The sequence below is a fragment of the Crotalus tigris genome, unplaced genomic scaffold (assembly GCF_016545835.1).
Source record: "Crotalus tigris isolate CLP2741 ecotype Arizona unplaced genomic scaffold, ASM1654583v1 scf7180000018436.2726382, whole genome shotgun sequence".
In the NCBI taxonomy this organism is placed as follows: Eukaryota; Metazoa; Chordata; class Lepidosauria; order Squamata; family Viperidae; genus Crotalus; species Crotalus tigris.
The window spans coordinates 355798-376270 of record NW_024097002.1 but is presented as its reverse complement, the minus strand read 5'-3'; the positions used below and the strand labels follow the sequence as shown (position 1 = coordinate 376270).

General features: G+C 43.7%; 1 protein-coding gene across 2 annotated transcripts in view; it reads left to right on the top strand.

Annotated features, from left to right (window-relative positions):
- AKT1 (AKT serine/threonine kinase 1) overlaps window positions 1–20473 on the top strand; it is a 136097-nt gene that overhangs the window by 11718 nt on the left and 103906 nt on the right. The window contains exon 2 of one of the 2 annotated variants that reach the window (XM_039352517.1): window positions 15903–16050. In XM_039352517.1, the coding sequence (XP_039208451.1) occupies window positions 16005–16050 (46 nt within the window). In that variant the 5' untranslated portion in view covers window positions 15903–16004. Of the gene's footprint in view, window positions 1–15902; window positions 16115–20473 lie in introns of those variants that run through there. The other variant, XM_039352518.1, reaches the window with a different exon arrangement.

The following is a 20473-nucleotide window of genomic DNA, read 5'->3' as shown; positions in this document are numbered from 1 at the left end:
TTTTGTCAGCTAGACTATATGAAATGGATTGTTTTTAGTGAAATCATTGAAGAAAGCTTTGCTTTTTGTAGTATTGGAAAATTCTCTACAAAATGAAAGTGAAACATAAGTGGATTCTGCAGCAAGATAGTGATTGTAGACCTAGTAAGTCTGTAAGAAAGTAGATGAGAAAAAAAAAATGGAATGGTCAAGCCAAAGTCCTAAACTTTATCAAGAAGTTGCAGGACTTAAAACAAGCAGTTAATGCTAGAAACTGAATTGAAGCATTTTGATATGGAAGAATGGGCCAAAATATTTGCAGAACACTGAGATACCGATTACCAATTACAAGAAATTCTTGGTTGTACTGTACATTGCAAATAACCATCATTCTGTACAGCCATTTATTAACTACTACTCTTTTCAAACTTGGAAAATCCTATCTGTAAACAAATCACTAGTCTACAAGGACAGATTATTTATCTAGGGTCTGCAATCTGTGCTCTTCAGGCAGAAATTAGGTGCCCAGTTCAGCCCTTCTACTCTATTGCGCCTCCGTGGTATCAGCCCCCTCTACCACAAAGATCTTGCAGGAGAAGGGCAGTGTGGACAACCATGGGATCTGGCAGGGTGAGAGCTGTGAACAAAGTTTTTGCTGTGTCCCTGCATAACATACAGTGCCCTTGCTGACCTTAATAGGGACATTAAGAAGACAGGTCAAGGTAGTTGTGATAAGCAGGGGATCGTGGTCCGAGATGAAGAACTTGTTTTTGATAGGAAGAAATGCGAATCAGGTATTACACATCAGTCAAACAAGAAGAGAAAGGCATCCAAAAGAGAAGCCACCTTCTGGTTGGTGATTCAGTTATAAGGAATGTAAATTTAGGAAAGGACAGAGGTTTCGAAAGAGGTCAAGTGTCTTCCAGATGCTATTGCCAGTAAGGTCAAGAAGCATATTTTTAAAATAGTCAAGAATGCCAGCAAGGATTGTGATGTGGAGGCTATTGTACATCTTGGCACTAACGATCTGTCCCAAAAAGATGTACTCTCTGTGCAGAATGATTTCCAGAGTTTGGGGCAGGAACTTAGCTGGATAGGCTGTAAGCTTATTTTTTCAGAGGCTTTAGCATTTATAAGGAGCAAAATGAAAAGGCCAGCGTGTAGTAGAATTCAATATGTGACTAAAGGAATGGTGTAAAGGGGAAGGCTTTGGTTATATTAGTCATGAAGTCTGTAGCTGGACCAATAAAAAAATGTACAAAAGAGATGGTTTGCATCCATCAAAGAAAGGGACTGAGTTACTTGGCAATAAATTCGCAGATTTTCTGGAGGAATATTTAAACTAAACAACAAAGACAATGAATTAATTGATACAGAACATCCCTGTCCCTGGCAATCTAAAAATTATAGGGCGTTTGGACAAGAATATCAACTTTGCTGTCAAGCAAAATCAAGCTTTTAATAGTGAGTGCCACACAAAGTGCACTAACCAAACAGGTGGTAAGAAAATAGGGGAACTCAGGCACCACACAGGTTATGTAGAAAGTAAACACAGGGTCAGTCATAAAGGACTCAAATGTCTGTACACCAATGCACAGAGTATGAACAGTAAACGGTGAACTAGAAATTTCAGGTTAATGAGGGCAGATAAGATATTGTTGCCATTACGGAAACATGGTGGGATGAAACCCACAAATGAAACACACAGCTAGAGGGATTTAAATTATTTAAAAGAAACAGACCAAATAAAAGAGGAGGTGGAATTGGTCTCTGTATAAGAAATAACTACATCTCTACAGAAATAGAGCACAACAATGATGAAAACTGTCTTGAATGCATTTGGGTCAATATAAAAGGGAGAAAAATGACATTGCCATAGGTGTACTACAGGCACCCAACCAAACAGAGAAATAAATGAACTTTTTGCTAATCAGCTAAGGTATATAGGAAGCACATCATAATAGTAATGGGGGACTTTAATTACCCTGACATCGACTGGGAGACAAACTCTGCACAAAGTGGAAGATCAAACAGATTCCTGACAAACCTAGCAGACTACTTTGTCTGCCAAAAAGTAGAGAAGGGAACTAGGGGATTAGCCATATTGGATCTAATTCTCACTAACAGAGATGAAATGGTAGAAGTGTTGAAGCCACAGGAACCTTGGGAGGAAGTGATCATGCAATATTGGAATTCAACATTATGGAACCACAAGCAATAGAACACAATCAAACTAGGGTCTTGGACTTTAAGAGAGCTAATTTCAATAAACTTAGAGAGGGCTTGGGAAGGATTCCATGGATGAGAATCCTCAAGGACGTGATAGCAGTGTTCCAATATCTCAGAGGCTGCTACAAAGAAGAGGGAGTCAAGCTATTTTCCAAAGCACCTGAAGGCAGGACAAGAAGCAACGGATGGAAACTTATTAAGCAGAGAAGTAACCTAGAACTAAGGAGAAACTTCCTGATAGTTAGAACAGTTAATCAGTGGAACAACCTGCCTCCAGAAGCAGTGAATGCTCCAACACTGGAAGTTTTTAAGAAGATACTAGACAGCCATTTGTCTGAAATGGTATAGGGTTTCCTTCCTGAGCAGGGGGTTGGATTAGATGATCTCCAAGGTCCCTTCCAATGTTTATTATTATTATTGTTGTTGTTGTTATGGAAGTGATTACTTTTTTGCAGTGGCATATCACACATTGAATTACTTTGTTTATGAAACAAATACAATAGGCACCAACCTCTGATAGTGTTTGTTTACCCACACTCCCTTCGTATATCAGAAGGACCTGCCATGGAGCTCTGATTACTTAAAGTGGTAGTAGTATTTTAAAATTCAGAAAATCCAAATAGGCATGAATACTTTTTCACAGCACTATCTAGAGGCTTTAAAAAAAACTGTATCTGTCCCCAGTGTATAACCGAATACATCTATGGATGGATGGACGGATTGATTGATTCTACCAACTAAGCCATTTACATCCCCAGTTTACAACACAATTGCCTTGATCTGAAAGGATTCTGACAATATGTATTTTCTCATCAGAATTATATTTTGGATATGACTGGCTTAACTATTACAGTGAATACATAAATAAATATGTACAGTAACTTCATTAAATCAAAAATTTTGGTGAATGTTTATTGTACTTCTATTAATCTACAAAGTGGCATATTTCTGGTACTGTATAAACTTTCATAGAAGTTTCACATCTTTGTACTTTGATTTACTTTTACTGCTCTATCACGTGGCCAGTAGCTAAGAAAACAAGATACGGTCACCTTGAATGACCCCTGTTCACAACAATTCTACGAATTATTTTCCAAATAAAGCCATTTGCATCCCATTTTATTTATTGGCCTACTTTTTACAATTTGTACCATCACTCATCTAAGAAAACCGTTGTCTTTATTTTTAATATACGATGACTGGGATGAAAACATCTCCTAGTAATTTAGGCCATTTGGGAAACATGTTATGTGCTTTCTGGAGCAAACCTAGGTTTTGCATAGTTGCATATTAACAAACATACTCCATTATAGCCTATTCAGAATAAATCATTGTTGATCGCTAAGTTATGTTGCTTCTATAACATTGTTGCTCTGGCTCTGTTCCTTCCTGAATGTGAACTGTTTTGACCCCTGCATGTTATTTAATTTAGAGCAAAGGTATTCAGGACTTGTTTTCTCTCCTCTGTGGAGTTAAAGTTTGTAGAATGGGGAAGATGAGTGGTGCAATCCATTGCATGTGTGTTCAGACCTAAATGCCACTGAGTTCCATAGCATCTTTGCAAACCTGCATATAATATTGGCTTTGCACTGTCAAGTGAATTCTGATACTGACATTTGAACATAGAAATAGAAAATGAGACTTAACATTCATGGAATTTTTAATGTTGAAAAATCAATAAATGAAGTCATTTCTTAGCTATCAGATTGTGAGAAGCCTGGGCAGATATCTCTAGTAAGTACAGGAAATTATTGACTTTGTACATGTAGCACATTCATCTTAGCTGTAGAAAAACAACAAAAAAGTCCCACTAAATTTCTGGCATTGAACAGATAGTCCTCGTTAACAATAGTAATTGAGACTGGAATTTCCATCACTAAGTGATGCAGTTGTAAATTATGATGTCATGTGACCATGCCACTTAGTGACAGCAATTCTGGCAATCTCCAGTTGCCTTTATTAAATGAACCATCATGAGTCGTTAAGTGAGGACCTTACATGACTGAGACTTCCGACTTCCTGCTGGCTTCCCCATTGGCTTTGCTTGTGGGAAGCCAGCAGAGAAGGTTGCAAATTGCTATCATGTGACCAGCTGTGTTGGAAATCCAGGTTGATTGCCATGTTTTAATAATAATAATAATAATAAAGTTGGCAGGGACCTTGGAGGTCATCAAGTCCAACCCCTTGCTCAGGCAGGAATCCTACACCATTTCAGACAAATGGCTGTCCAGTCTCTTCTTAAAAACTTCCAGTGTTGGAGCATTCACTGCTTCTGGAAGCAGGTTGTTCCATTGGTTAATTGTTTTAACTGTCAGGAAGTTTCTCCTTAGTTCTAAGTTGCTTCTGTCCTTGATCAGTTTCCATCCATTGCTTCTCGTCCTGCCTTCAGGCGCCTTTGAGAATAGCTTGACTCCCTCTTCTTTGTGGCAGCCCCTGTGAATGGGGGGGGGGGGCACTGTGATGACCGGAACCTCATGGACCAATCTTAATTACCATTCAGCACCGTTTTTTAACTGAGGACCATCATAGTGCCTTTAGAGATGAAAGCTGGGGCTGCTAAGAAGCTGCAGGTAGGCCCCACATTGCTTCTAGCTTATCATGCAAATCCACCCTCCTTTTGATGTGGCTTTTCAGTGAATCACTTCTAGCCATAGATGAACTGAGTTTAATCTTGGTGGAGGACAAACAGATTGTTTCATTATTTCTCTGTTTCATTTCATAGAAAAGCATCAAACTGAAGAACAGAGACCTTGGTGTCATTCCTTCCTCAGCTTACTTGGTAGTAATTTGTATTGTTTTACTAGCTATTTATAGGGGATGCAATGGCTCAATGGTTAAAGACACTGAGCTTGGGTTTGAGTGCCATGCAACAGGGTGAGCTCCTGCTACTTGCTCCAGCTCCTGCCCTCCTAGCAATTCAAAAGCATGCAAATGGAAGTAGATAAATAGGTTCCACTTCGGTGGGAAGTTAACAGCATTCTATGTGCCTTTGGTGTATAGATATGTTGGTCACAGGAGCAAGGAAATGTCTTTAGATAACTCTGGCTTCCTCGACTGAGGGAGAAGGGAGCATGAGCACTGCCCCCTAGAGTCAGAAACAATTGGACAAGGGAAACCTTTACCTTTACTAGCTATTTACCAGGTTAATTAGGTTTCCAACAAGGCTTATTTGCAAGGTTGTTCTCTTAACATGATTCACCTCTTCCAAGTTTCTTGCATTGTACTTAATGTATACTACCCTTGTATAATAGGCCAGCCTTACTGATTGGAGATGTGAAACTTAGATTGGTGGGTGGATGTTTATTTGGAGACAAGGTGAGCAACCGTATTTTTGCATTATTTTGTATCTTGGAGTTGTTGGAAAAACAGTGTTAGGGCATTTAGTGGTACAGTTTGCATTTACAACTGGTTAATGTTCTCCTGCAATCACATCACTATAATTTGTGACATTTTTTACTTGTTTTCTGAGAACAATAGCCCGTTTGAAAGAATGAATTTGTTTAATTACCATTTGTTTTTCATAACAACTACATGATTCACTTTATGACTGTTGTAAAAGCAAGTCCAGCGATGTGGTGCATCCACTTATAACCGCAACAACTTACAGCCAAAATTCTGAGCTCCCACTGTGGTCATAAACTGAGCATTACCTGTACAGCCTGATACTGCAGTCATCAATTCAGAACTACTGTGTGAGTCAGTGCTAGGCAGCTTTAGTATAAACACTGAGTGGGAAAATGCTAAAACTAAGGATATGAAAGATGCTTCAGCTTCAGCCACAATGCTGTACTTGGAAGTGGGGTTTTTCTCTTTTGATAATAGACTTTTGTTTCACTTCCTTGGTGAATTTGCATAGATTTACATTCAGTTTTGCTAACAAGCAGCAGATAAGACATTTCCTTAAAGGAAAAATAACTACAGTGAGAAGTTCGTTGCTAAGGTGCTAAGTTTTTGTTTTGTTCTGAGTGCTTTTCATAATAAATACCAGGAAAAGATATGACTTTCACTGAACTGCTGCTTTTGAACTCAGTAGATAGCAGCTTTTTATTACAGTAGACAGTGTTTCTCAACCTTGACAATTTTAAGGCATGTGGACTTCAACTCCCAGAATTTCACAGCCAGCATTGGCTGGCTGTGGAATTCTGGGAGTTGAAGTCCACATGCCTTAAAATTGTCAAGGTTGAGAAACACTGCAGTAGAACTATCTGTACAATAATGAAGTTGAAACCAGCCTAGGAAAAAGCTGTTGACTCCTAACTCACTATACTGAAAATTTCAACAAGAAAGCTTCTTTCTTTTGGAAGTAATATTTAATAAACAAACATTAATATGGGCAGTTCTCATTTAAAGACCATTCGTTCAGTGACTGTTCAAAGTTAGGATGGCATTGAATTAATGGCACTAATATCCAGTCCTTGAAATCACGCCTGTTGCAGTGTTCTGGTGGTCTTGTGCTCAAAATTTGGGCACTTGGCATCTTGCCTTCATTTATGATCATAGTTCTTCATAACTTCCCTCACTGCCTATTTCCCCATATCTCTTGCCTTTTGGGCCATTCTGCATTCTCTCATCCTGTTGCCCTGCACTCCATCAACACAACTGCTCACAGCTGATCTTTGCCATCTTCTTCCTCCCACTATTAATGAAGCATGTCTGGCCTGGCCCTTCACAAGGCTTTCTTCCTGGCCTTCTCCAAGTCATCCAAGGCCTCAGGGAGAAGGTTTCACAGGGCCAGCAGCTGCCTTACAAAGGGCCATTTCGACACACTTTGTCAGCAGGATGGAAAAGATGGTGAATTTGGGGTAGTGGAGCACAGGGTGTCTTGAATACTCTCTAGTCCCCACCCCTGGCCTGGCTGCCCTGACCCTATAGTGCAGTCAGCAGCCACTTTTGTCCTCTCCCATACCCAGCAACAGCCACCCCCACCTGACTGTCCAAAGCAGTCACTTATTTGGTCACTGGCCTGTTTGTGAGCCTCCCTAACTTCCTGCCAGCTTCTCTGTTATCTTTGCTTGCTGGAAGCTGCCAGGAAGACATGAGGTAATCTTTGCTTAACAATGACAATGGGGACTGCTGAGACTGACATCACTAAGCAATGTGGTCATGTGATATCGTAGTTTAAACATCGCTTAGTGATGGAAATTCTAGTCCCAATTACTGTCATTAATTGAGAATTTGTTGTAGTACTGTCGAACCCCGCGAGGCCGACCCATCTGGGCCAACGAATGGCGGGCTGTGGGTCCATTGCCGTTTTGCAGCCATCCCTCTCACATTATGGCTCCAATGCCACCCAGACGCCTTCCTGAGTCCTGACCTGCCTCCAGGCCTGTTGCCACTGCTGTAATGCTCGCCTCGTGGGGCCGACACTCACTGGCGGGGAGGAGGCCATCAGCTGTTGTCCTCCATTGCAGGAAGCCGACTGTGGGGTCGCACGACCAACAAGTGCGATGCCTAGATAGCCACTCTGGGCTCAGCTGCTTCATGTGAAGAATGAAGCAACCCTGCAAGGCAACAGAGAGCAGCCGGACAGGACTAAGGGACGTTAACGCTCCAGCTGACTCTCCTTTGTTTATTGATGCACCGGATGGTGGCTTCAGGGATGGGGTGGTTTAACGAGGGTGGGGCAGGTTTCCTGAGGGTGGAACAGGCACGCACAGCCTATGTAAGGCACTGGGAGCAATCCACTCCCAGTGCTGTCTTTTTTTGTACGGAGTGAATTAAAACTACCGTCAGTCTTTTGTTCCTACTTGTTGGCTTGTTATTCGAAGCAGCAAAAAGGACATTGACAGTAAGACAGCACTCATTACATTCTTTTGTTCACATCACCTGGTTCCTCATGAGTGCGGGAGATGGCAGAGGGAACTCAAGGGATTGTGACAGAGCAGGAGGCTACTGAGCCGGTGGTTCAACTGCAGCAGACTGCAGCAGAGGCAGGGGAGGAGCAGCCAGTAGTACGGCCCAAGGAAAAGGCCCAGCAGCCTGTGGAACCTGTGGGTGAGTCTCAGCAGACAGGCCCTACGATGTCTTCAGGGGAATAGTGGCTAAGCCCTGCCCTGCATCGTCCAGAGGCTGGCCGGCTGCGTGTGTCAGGACTGGGGGAGGCCCTCTCTGGCTGGAGGGAGAGACGGGTGACTGGAGATGAGGAGGAATGGAGCTACTCTATAGCACCGGGCCAATACACTATGGACATCCTTCGGGACCAGTTCGGAGAGGCAGGCTATTCGGAGCCACCACCCTGGCCCAGGGGTAGTCCCGCCTCTGGGGCCCCAGCCGACTCATCAAGGTTCCAGCTAGCCAGCCCAAAACTTCGTATACCTCCTCGCAGTCGCTCTCTCCAAGCAGGGGCACCTGGGGTGGGCGTTTCAGCTGCGCAGTCCTGGGCTCAAAGGCAGGACCGGATGGATGCTGGCTCAGGGGCAGCGACTACTATGCAGCATGGGTTAGTTCCTGGCAGTGGTCATTCTGCTCCCACAGTCGGCGGTCAACCTGGGGTGCAGGCAATGGGGCCATGGGGGCCAGGGTTCATGTGGGGTCTGCCGCCTATTGCAGTTCCTTTTGACGGCAACCCAGACTGTTTAGCAATGTTTATGAACCACGTTATTAGCCACCTGGACTGGTTTGCCTCTATCCATCCAATTGGGTGATGGTGGTGGCCGTGACAGCGAGCCTGCAGGGTGAGGCTGCAGCCTGGGCAACGGACTTGTATAGTGACCACGCCCAGGAATTAGCCGACACTGGACTCTTTCTGGCTGCGTTACGGGACAGATTTGAAGATCCCTCCCGGGTCCAGCATGCGGAAGTGGAGGTCATGGGTCTGAAACAATGGGGATGGCCTGTACGGGAGTATGTGCGGGAATTCCAGCAAGCAGCGGGCCGATTGCGTTCACAGCCAGAACGCCTATTGGTCCACCACTTCCAGGTTGGCTTGGATAAAGACCTACAGCATGCGTGTATGGTAAGGGTATACCAAACTGCCTCCACGACTAGATTCGGGTGGTAACCGAATTGGACGCGGGGTTGCAGGAATTCCAGAGGGCCACAGAGGATCCGCCCACCCCTAGGCGAGCTGTGGAGCATCTAAGGGACGACAGTCGGAAACCCCAGAGTCCCAGGCCTGCCTTTAGACCTGTGTTCAGATGCTTCAGGTGCAATCAACCCGGGCATCGGGCGGCTGAGTGTCCAGTCCTTGTGTCTCACGACAGTCCAGTACCGTCCAGCAAACTGGGCCCCATACCCAAGAAGTCCCTGGAACAGTCACGGGTGGCTCATCAAGCGGAAGGGGTACGCCCCAATGGTCCCCGATTGAAGAACTACCGGCCACTGCTGAAGAACAGCTAACGGAGTATGGCAACATGGACCCCATTGATGTCCCCATGGTAAGCGAGCCTATCTGCCCCTTTGTAATCCCCATCACTTAACAAGCACACATACGGACTGTACAGGCAAGTACCAGGCCCTGCTAGATTCTGGGTGTACCCACTGTCTCGTTAGTAAAGATGTAGTGGAAGGAGTGGGTATCAAGGTTGTTCACTTAGCTCAGCTGTTTTGTTTCGAGCAGGTGGACGGGTCACTGTTGGGCGGAGCCCCAGCCAATCTTAGAACCAGTTAGAATGGACATGGGGACACATTGGGAAGTCCTTAGGTTTATCGTGGTCCCCTCAATGTCTGAGGCAGTAATCTTGGGACTTGCCTGGCTGGATAAATGGGCCCCCACTATCTGGTGGGAAGGTGGCTGTCGCCACCTACAGCTTGGGGTTGCTCCCCAGCCACCGGGTACGGAGTCGAAGGGAGAGCAGGAGGGGATGAAAGCATCCCAGGAGCGACCGGTACAAAAAAAGGACTTCCTAGAGGTGTATAGGGACATAGCAGAGGTTTTCAGTGAGCAGGAGTGCGATAGTTTACCGCCCCACCGGTCAACGGACTGTGCTATTGATATACTGCCGGGGGCCAAACTAACAAAACCCCGCATGTATCCTATGACACACCGTGAGTTGGATGAGTTGCGGCGCTACATTGATAAGAACATCACCTGAGGGTTCATCCAGCTGGCCCGATCCCGGATAGCAGCACCAGTTCTCTTCCAGGAAAAGAAAGACAGCGGTCTACGGCTATGTGTAGACTTCTGCAGTATCAATGCAATATGTGTTGAGCACATGTACCCCCTTCCCCTGATGAAGGATCTGCTGACTCACTTTGCCCAAGGCCAAGTGTTCACGAAGTTGGACTTCTGGGAAGCATACTACCAGGTGCGAATAAAGAGGGGTGACGAATGGAAAGCTGCCTTTAACTGCCCTTTGAGTAGTTACCAGTTCCAGGTGATGCCCTTCGGGTTGCAAGGGGGCCCCGCAGTGTTCATGCAACTGATTAATGAGGTACTGCATGAGAACTTGTACCGCGGGATACTTGTATACCTGGACAACATCCGTATATACACTAAGACCATGGAGGACCATGTTTGGTTAGTGCGCGACGTGTTGCAAAAGCTGTTACAGGCCCGATTGTACGTCAAATTGTCAAAATGTGAGTTCCATCAATCACACCTGGATTATTTGGGTTATCGGATTTCAGCAGAAGGGATCGAAATGGACCCCAATAAGGTGAGGAGCATACTGGAGTGGCAGGTACCGAAGACACGCCACTAATTACAGAGTTTCCTGGAGTTTGCCAATTTCTATAGACATTTTATTCCTTTTTTCACCACGGTGGCATTACCCCTGATGGACCTGTTGTGTACTCGAAAAGCCACAATAAAACATGTCCCGGACAACCATTGCTCTGGACAACAGAGTGCCAACGTGCCTTTGAGGCATTGAAACTCCTGTTCGCGTGGGAGCCTGTGTTGCTACATCCAGACCCAGAAAAGCCATTTGTGGTGCAGGCTGACACCAGTGATGTGGCTGTAGGAGTAGGGGCGGTTCTACTCCAGCAAAATAGTCAGGGAGCGTTGCAACCATGTGCGTATACCTCCTAAAAGCTAAAAGAAACTGAACGAGCATGGGCTATTTGGGAGAAAGAGGCGTTTGTGGTAAAGTGGGCCCTAGCAATATGGCGGCATCTGTTGGAGAAGGCGAGGAAGCCGTTTGAGGTCTGGACTGACCATAAAAACCTGGAGGTATTGCAGACCCCTCGACGGTTATCTCTCAAACATGTTAGGTGGGCGCAGTATTTCCGCCGGTTCCAGTTTCAACTCAAATATGTGCCAGGGGGAAAGAACTTTCTGGCAGATGCATTGTCCCGGTTACCTCAGTATGACAGTAGGAGGGAGGAGGTAATACTGGCAATCATGCCCCCGTATAGGCAGGAAGAGGCGAAAGTAGTTTCCCGTTCAGCGACAACTGGGTTTGACAATGACCTCAAAGCGGCCCTCCTAGATGACCCATGGCTACGAGACAATCACGGAGTACTTACAGAGCGAGATGGCCTAGCTTGGCATGGTAGCAAGTTGCATGTTCCTGCGGCCATGCGGTCCCATATCCTCCACCATTGCCATGACGCGAAACAGGCTGGCCACTTTGGGTTCCTAAAAGCCTTGCATTTGCCTAGACGGCAATTTTGGTGGCCTCGAATGCAGACAGACATAGAAGCATATGTCAAAAGCTGCCCTGTATGCGCTACCTCAAAGCCTCACATAGGGAAGCCTCCAGGGCTGCTACAACCGGTAGCTGACCCAACCAGACCATGGCAAGAAATAGTGATGGATTTCATTGTGGACCTGCCCAAAAGCTGAGGTTATACTGTAATTTGGACTGTAGTGGATCTGTTCTCAAAGCAGGCTCACTTCATACCTTGTAAAGGGTTGCCGTCGGCTCAGAAGTTAGCCCGTTTGTTCCTAACGCATATCTACCATCTACATGGGACACCCCGTTGGATCATTTCGGACCAGGGGAGTCCAGTTTATGGCTCGCTTCTGGCGGGAGTTCGTTCACTTCCTTGGATCCTCCCAAGAGCTCAGCTCCGCTTACCACCCTAGTATGAACGGAGCGGCGGAACAGGCAAATGCTGCAGTGGAACGGTATCTCCGAAGCTATGTATCCCGCCAACAAACGGATTGGGTGGAGTTGGTGGTGTTCGTCGAAGTGGTGTATAACAATGCTGTACACAGCAGTACGGGTTCGCCCCCTTCCAGGTGGTATATGGTAGGGACTTCCTTCCCATACCAGAGTGTAGCTCAGAAGACCTCCTGCCATGCGGATCTAGTGAATAGTCAACCTGAGTGAACGGGCTGTGGGATGTCATTAAGAAAGTGCTGACCAAAGCCAGAGACATTACTAAAGTACAGGCAGACAGGAAACGGCACAGAAATCATTTCACGTTGGAGATTCAGGTTATCTATCAACCAAGTACATAAGACTTCGGGTACCGAGTAAGAAGTTGGCACCCAAATATATAGGCCCATTCTGCACAGGTCATTAATCCAGTGACTGTGTGTCTACACTTGCCTCAGTGGTTAGGCAAGGTCCACCCAGTGTTCCGCAGCAGCCTACTGAAACCGGTGGGGGAGGTCTCCCATGACCGTACACCCAAAGTCCCGGGGCCCATTAGGCAAGGCCATTATGAGGTCCAAGAAATCCTTGATTCGCGGTCTAGACGGGGTGGGCTCTACTATCTCATTCATTGGAAAGGATACCCTTTGTTGAAAGCGTCTTGGTAAAGGACTCAGATGTCCAGGCTCCTCATCTGATCAGGAAATACCATCTGAAATACCCTGGGAGACTGGGAGGGCAGGCAGTAGGTTAGATGTAACCCTTGATTGACCACTTACACTGTGCTGCTTACCTTCCAGGAGGATACCTGATAGAGGGAGCTGCATGTCGAACCCCGCGAGGCCGACCCGTCCGGGCCGACGAGCGGCGGGCCGCGGGTCTATTGCCATTTTGCGGCCATCCCTCTCACATTATGGCTCCAACGCCACCCAGACTTCTTCCTGAGTCCTGACCTACCTCCCGGCCCATCGCCGCTGCCATGACGCTCGCCTCGCGGGGCCAACACTCACCGGCGGGGAGGAGGCCATCAGCTGTTGTCCTCCGTTGTGATCATAGAAGTTATAATCAATATATGATGAGATTTTAAACTGAGTTGATGTTAGAGCTTTTATCAGTGGGTCTCACTAACTTACAGGTAGTCTTCGACTTAATGATTGTAATTGAGCTCAGGATTATGGTCTAAAGCAGGGGTGAGCAACCTTGGCTCTTTTATGACTCATGGACTTCAACTCTCAGAATTCCTGAGCTCAGGAATTCTGGGAGTTGAAGTCCATGAGTCATAAAAGAGCCAAGGTTGCCTACCCCTGGTCTAAAGTCATGGCATCCTGTAACTAGACCTGTTTTTAAGACATTTTTGCTTCAGTTAAGTGAATGCCATGTTCATTAAGCAAACACTGTGGTCATTAAGTGAATCAATTTTCTCCACTGGTCGATTTTTTTTTTTTGACAACTGGAAATAAATATTGGAAACCAGCAAAAGGGGACTGTGTCCCAAATCGCAGTCATGTGACTGTGAGGCACTGCAAATGTCCATAAAGGCGGGTCAATTGCTAAATATCCAAAATGTGATCATGTGACCATGGGGGTGTGGCTTCAAAAGAGGGTCTTATGGACCTCTGGGGAGGTCTGTGTAACTCTGAATGATAAGTACCAGTCATATATTAAGGACTATCCATATATTAAGCATACTGCTTTTTCAGTTTTTCTCATCATTGCTCCAGGATGTTCTCTATTATCATCCTAAGATAAAATGCTCACAAACTGAGCTCAACTTGTCTGTTTTTCTGCACAAGTAGTTTTCTTTATTTATGAAGCATTAGGTTGCAGCCATGCATCGTTTTTCTTTTTTAGCAATGTCTGCAGAGCCCATAAGGTTGATAGCAAAGATTGATGGTGCGTTTTGAAATATGCCAACTTCCTGTTAGATATCAAAACTTTCTCCTGGGACAAGAAGACTGACAGGTGCACTTAGGTTCATGTTGATTGGTTCTGAAGGTTTTTATTTAATCATAATCCTGTTGTATTTGAACTTAAGAACAAACTGTCACACCAAACTATAGTCTGAAATGGGTTTAAGGCTGAAACTTATTTTAAACCCAGTGTCTGGTTTCCCATAGCTCTAAAGACTTCCAGAATTTATTGCAAAACATTGAGCAGTGAAGAAGGAAGGATAGGGCTATATTTGTACACATAAGGCTTGTACATGTCTTGGCTTAATAACCTGAAATTGTAATTTGAACTGAATGCTGCCTACTTCATTTGGCATTGTGAAGGCCTTGTTTTTAAATTTTCCCTCTGCTGTCTGATTCGCTGTGATTGTCAGTTAATTGTCCCCTCCCAACCTCAACCACCTAGATATAAAATGGGAAAATAAAACACTAACAAAACTGAGTTAAGAGTTTTGAAAACAGTCCCAACCTTCCATGATACAGATAGTCCCTGACTTACAATCACAATTGTGACCTGAATCTAGGTCATTAAGCAAGACACCCATATGACTTCTTTGCTCAGCAACTACAATTCCAGCTCTCCCAGTTGTGATCATTAAGCAATCACTTGGGGGTGCCTCAGGGGCTACAGACTCACTGGTGTGCAGAAGCCTGTCATGGCCTTCTACACTCCACCATGTCTGATCCATTTATCTTTGCCTTTTTCCACATCTGATGAAAGAGTCTTTCTAGCCTTCAGAACAATCACATTCGTTAGATTCCTAGACATAAAAGAGCTTTCCTAGTCTTTGGAATGATCATTCTGAAGGCTAGAGAGGTTCTTTCTCCAACCAGAAAGCTGGGGGAGGCAATCATTCTCTTTACAAAACAGTCTGTTGCATGCGAAGTCTGTTATATCAAAGTCTGGTAAATTAAGGTTTCAGTATCCAAAGTAAGAAATGGGGAGTACGAGAGCAGCAGCAACAAACATGTAATTTCCCTTACCCAAATAAACAGATCCAGTTGGCTAGGTTCATACAATTATAAGCTATACACCATGGTTTATAAACTACAGTGGCTGGGCTCCCATGTTGCATTGAACACCCAGCAAAGAAACCTCTTGGACCAAGTGATGAATCTTACCTTTGTTTCATGTTTCACAGAATCACCAATATTTATTTGCAAGTTTTCAAAAATTTATCTGAATCCAAGAGTGGAGCAAATATCTGCATCATAAGGCTGGGCCCTGTTTTTAATTTGCAAAGTAAAACAAAATAATGCTAGGATGCAGAGGTGACTTGGTTTATGATGTAGAAGGCTCTCAGACTTAGCTTTTACACACAGATGCAGCCATGACAGTTTTCAGTGTTAGATAAGAGTCAACATCTAAAGTGCCAAAGGAGCTGAATAGTGAGCGATAACAGAATGTTTAAGTAAACTAAAATATAAACACTGATCTTCAGTTAAAAATGTAGTACTGAGGAAATCTGTATTTCAACAATTCTCCATAGTTCAGGATCTTACTAAGATTGATTTATTTGTGTCCAGGTAATGTAGCATCTTAACTATTGAAATAATTTCCATATTTGCTGATCCCATGAATATGCAGGATCCTGAAATATTCAGTGTCACTGCCTTTGCTTCAAGTTTCATTTTCTTCCAGTTGTGTGTTTTGCTCTGTGTTTTGCATGTGTTTCAAGCGAAATTAATCATCATATATTTGTATTTTTGTGTTTTTGTTCACACGAGATTAATGGTGTGCTACTTCTTCTCTTTTCAATAGGTGTAGCTGAAGAAAAGAAGTAGAGGAGGAGGAGTTGAATCCTTTTACCTGCAGCAAAGTGGTGGAGCTTTTGGCAACCAACACAGCTGAAATTCTGCCATTATGAATGAAGTCGCAATAGTGAAGGAGGGATGGCTGCACAAAAGGGGTAAGCCAGTGACGTAGCATCTTCAGCATCCATCCCTTCATTCTTCTTATTCAGGGAAGACCAGGTACTGCCAAAAAAGTTAAGAGGGTAGTTGCAACTATATGATTAAAACCTTGCCCCTTCCTACATGTAAAAAAAGGAGTGAGATTTTGATTGTGCACCCCCATGGATCCCATACTACTTTTAATCCCTTTAAACCTGCCTTTTTGACACATTTTGTAAGCTGCCTTAAACACTAGGCCAGGGGTAGGCAACCTTGGCTTTTTTATGACTCGTGGACTTCAACTCCCAGAATTCCTGAGCCAGCTATGAGTCATAAAAGAGCCAAGGTTGCCTACCCCTGCACTAGGTGATGGAGGAATAATAGGAGTGAAAGCAGTGAGAAAAATTCAATTAAAATCATTAAAGCAAAAATTCTGTTTAAAAAAGAAAACTTTATTACAGTCATAGACCAACATAAAAGTGCTTTGTTACATTTCAGTGGCCCAGTAAAATAGAAGAATACCAGTCTTCAGAAGTCAAAGTGGGATACTCCTAAGTTGTTTAGATAAATGCTCCCCCAAATAAGAAATGGTAATCAAATGGAGAGAAAGGGATATTTGCCTCTTGTTACAGTTTCAGGAAAATTGTGTGTTGTTAGCACTACTGTAATAAACAGGTTACATCTATTAAAGTTGGCAGCCACAGATATATGAATGAGGCTTCCTGTTTTGTGCAAGATTTTTTCTGTAGAAATTGGAGTGCTTATATTTTATGGCCTTCTAAAGCATAGCTCAGTGATTCTTTTAATTCAGAGGATGCATTTGAAGTTTTGAAAATATCATACTCATTTTTGCAAATTGACAAGTCACAATAACCACATTTAGGAGAAAGCAAGCTTGTGACATTGTTCTTTGCCATCCCTTTCATCCTTCAGATGGTTCTCCAGCACCCCAGAATTTTCTTTTCCTTTTCTTATCTTGAACAAGTGGATATACTTTCAAGCAATCCACTTACCCAGAAGAGACATAGTCGCCTGCTAGGTTGCTGACCCAGCTATCTGCAAGTGCTATAAAAGTGGAAAAGTAGGCTAGTCTTCACCACTCTTACCATCACAAGATAACTCCTAACAAAGGTTCTCGCTTGTGCTTGGTTGGCTTTGATCCTAGTCTTCCTCCAGCAATGTTCTGGGCATTACTTCTACTGTCTCTTCTCCTGGAGCTATTCTGTAAACTAGGGCACTCATGAGATCCACAAACACAGAAAGGTCTCGTAGGGATTATCCAGTCTGAGTCCTTTGTCACATGCTCATTCCAAGTTGCAACCAAGACCTCAACTGGACTAGGCAACTCAGGAATGATTACAAGCTTTCTCTGATACCTTAGTGCAGGAGTGGGGAACTATGGCCCTTTTATGACTTGTGAACTTCCAGAATTCCTGAGCCAGCCATGTTCAGCTCAAGATTTCTGGGAATTAAATTCCACAAGTCATAAAAGGGCCATAGTTTCCCACTCCTGCCTTGGTGGATTCATCAGTGATTTGGAGTAGGCTGATTAAATAGAGCCTTCTGCTTTGAGTGGGGGTTGACTACAGGGAATTCTAGAGCCAAGAGGAGTTATCTGTCCGTGGCAAGGAAGTGATGTTAACTTCCCCCAATCCCAGATCACATTGCCACTGTTCCTATGTCTTTCTTTGTACATCAGGTCTCCCCCTTCCTCAAAATCTTCCTCAAAAAGATTCATTAATGAGAAGCTATCCTGCTGCAAAAAACCCTATTCACCATCAATGCAATCTTTATTCCTAAGAGAGCCTCTAGGTCTCATGTATACTCTAGAGATACTTTGAAAATAAAAACAGGTAACTGAAATAAATAAAGAGGTACTTTGACAAGGTAGCATTCTCTCAGACACTGTTGGTATGGAATTTGGAAGTCTTTCTGCGCAGCTCCTGTTGCAAGTAGCAGCTATGGCTGGGCCGGGGGGGGGGGGGGAAGCTTTGCACAGGTTTAACAGATGTGCCAATTGCACCCTTTCCTGAGCCAGGAGGCCTTCCTCACTGTCATGCACAGCTCAGTCACCTCTTGACTGATCACAGATCTTTTGCAAGGACAAGTGCCCCTTTCTTCCTATCTGTTCCCCTCTGGGTCTGTTCCCAAACCACACTTAGAGGGAATCATTGGTATAGAGCAGGGATAGGCAACCTTGGCTCTTTTATGACTCATGGACTTCAACTCCCAGAATTCCTGAGCCAGCCAAGCTCAGCTGGCTCAGGAATTCTGGGAGTTGAAGTCCACGAGTCATAAAAGAGCCAAGGTTGCCTACCTCTGGTCTAGAGGGTCAAGTCTTACCCAGTTGTAGCTCCCACAGATATAACCTCACTGTTCCCATCTATACTGACTAAAACACACAGCATATGAAGCAATAAATATTATATAGAACAGCAATTCCAAATCCCACTGCTTTCAGACAATCTAGAGTCATCACTAAAAAATTCTGAGAAGCAAATGCAAGGCTTTTTGTCTTGCAAAAAAAAAAAAAAATCAAAAACAAAAGAGGAAAAAAATTGCAAATATGTTACAGCAGCTTGCAGGAGAGTTACACAGACACAATAAGGTCAGAATTATTGTCATACTATAAGCTAAGATCCCAGACATGGACACATGGTTGAGTTTGTTCTTCATCACTGCTGTAGGCATTCCTTTACTTGCTTCATCTCTTCCTGTAATCTATGTCTTCCCAAGATCAATAAGGCAAAATGCCAAAGGTGCCTGCAAATTTGCTATGAAATTAGTAAGTGTCTCTGAAAGCCTAAAGGGTCCATTAGGCACCTAGTTCCAACTATTTTAATCAATCCTCATGCAGAGGTTTATATGAAATCCATCATAACTGAAAGCAAAGGGATTCCATCATCAACCTTGCAATAAAATCCAGGAACTTAAGGAAGGTTGCTGCCAGGCATTGAAGCAGTTGATCCACCAGCAGCTCCCCCATCTTGTTTGTAAAGCTCAGTGTTACATACAGGCCCAATTGCTCTTACTTATTTAGCGACAAAGAGGTCAAGGGACAGGTGTGCATGTCAGGTTCTTCCTTGTTCTACAGCAGGGGTGTCAAACTGCAGGCCCGCAGGCCGGATACGTCATGGCAAAACCACACCCACCCCATTGCTGGCACTGGAAAAAATGTATCGCGACACATCATGTGACGTTGCGAGTTTGACACCTCTGCTCTGTAGTCTGTCCAGCAGATGATCTCTCTGACTTTTAAGGCTTCACTTAAATCCTAAGGAGAAAGCTATTACAATAAAGCTCTTCTCATGGCCTTTTTGAGATTGGGAAGAATGAGCACCCTGGATGCTTCACAGTGATGAAAAAACACATAACTGAAAACATAACAGCAGTAGCACCTTTCACCACCTCTGACAATAAAGTAACTCAAAAACATTACCAAGGAATATTTGAAAGCAATTCCTAAACACCCACAAAGGACGAAAAAAGCCAGAAGTATCATTCACAGAGAATAAAAACATTTGAGAACTTGCAAAGCATATCTTTCTACAAGATTATGTAGGTCATACTGAGAATCAGTTAATCTTCAGGATTGAGAATGTATTTAAACCCAGATCTTGTCTTAATCCAGCATTCTCTATACTAAACTATGCTGTTTTTCCTCAGCTTGATTGCTGACCGCTTTGTTGTGTGGGAGTTTTAACAATTACTGTCTTATACCATAATTTAATTCATGTATGAAGATACCAGGATTGTGCCCTTTGTTTTTATTTTTGTTTTGCATTTTGGGGAGGGTATCTTTTTAATAGTGTCTTTCCGTTCACAATAGTGCCAGTTTAAAAATAAACGGAGAATGGAGAGGAAAAAAAAGTGGCTTTGAAAGGTTTTAAGTAAACTCCACAGGATGTTTCCAAAACCAGTGTCTGATACTGTGAGCTTGTGAAACATATTCAGGCTATAATTACAACAAGAGAAGCTTGTGAAAAGAAAATCTACAGTAAAAATATATGTATTTCTTAAAATTTTCTCTTCATTTTTAAAAGGAAATGAAAACCTATATAACTTTTTTGGGGTAAATTCCCCATGCTTCCTGAATTTATTTTGATGCATAAAAAACATAAGGTGAATTCTAGCATATGAATGGATGTTATATCTGAATTTTAAGTTTGCCTTAGTGGTTCGCAGATTTCAATTGGATAAGAGACCTTCTCATATGCTAGCAAATTAATGCTTATGATCATCCAATGCAGATTAGAGCTTTACATGGAAAGACAGAAACCAGATGTTGAAGTTGGCTTTAGAAAAGGAAGAACATGAGGCATTAAAGCTAATGCATGTTGGACTCAGAAGTTCAAATAATACCAAAAAGACACCAGCCAGAGCATAGAACAACTCAAAGAAGTAGTGCAAGATTGGAAGACGTAGAATCGCCAAGAGTTG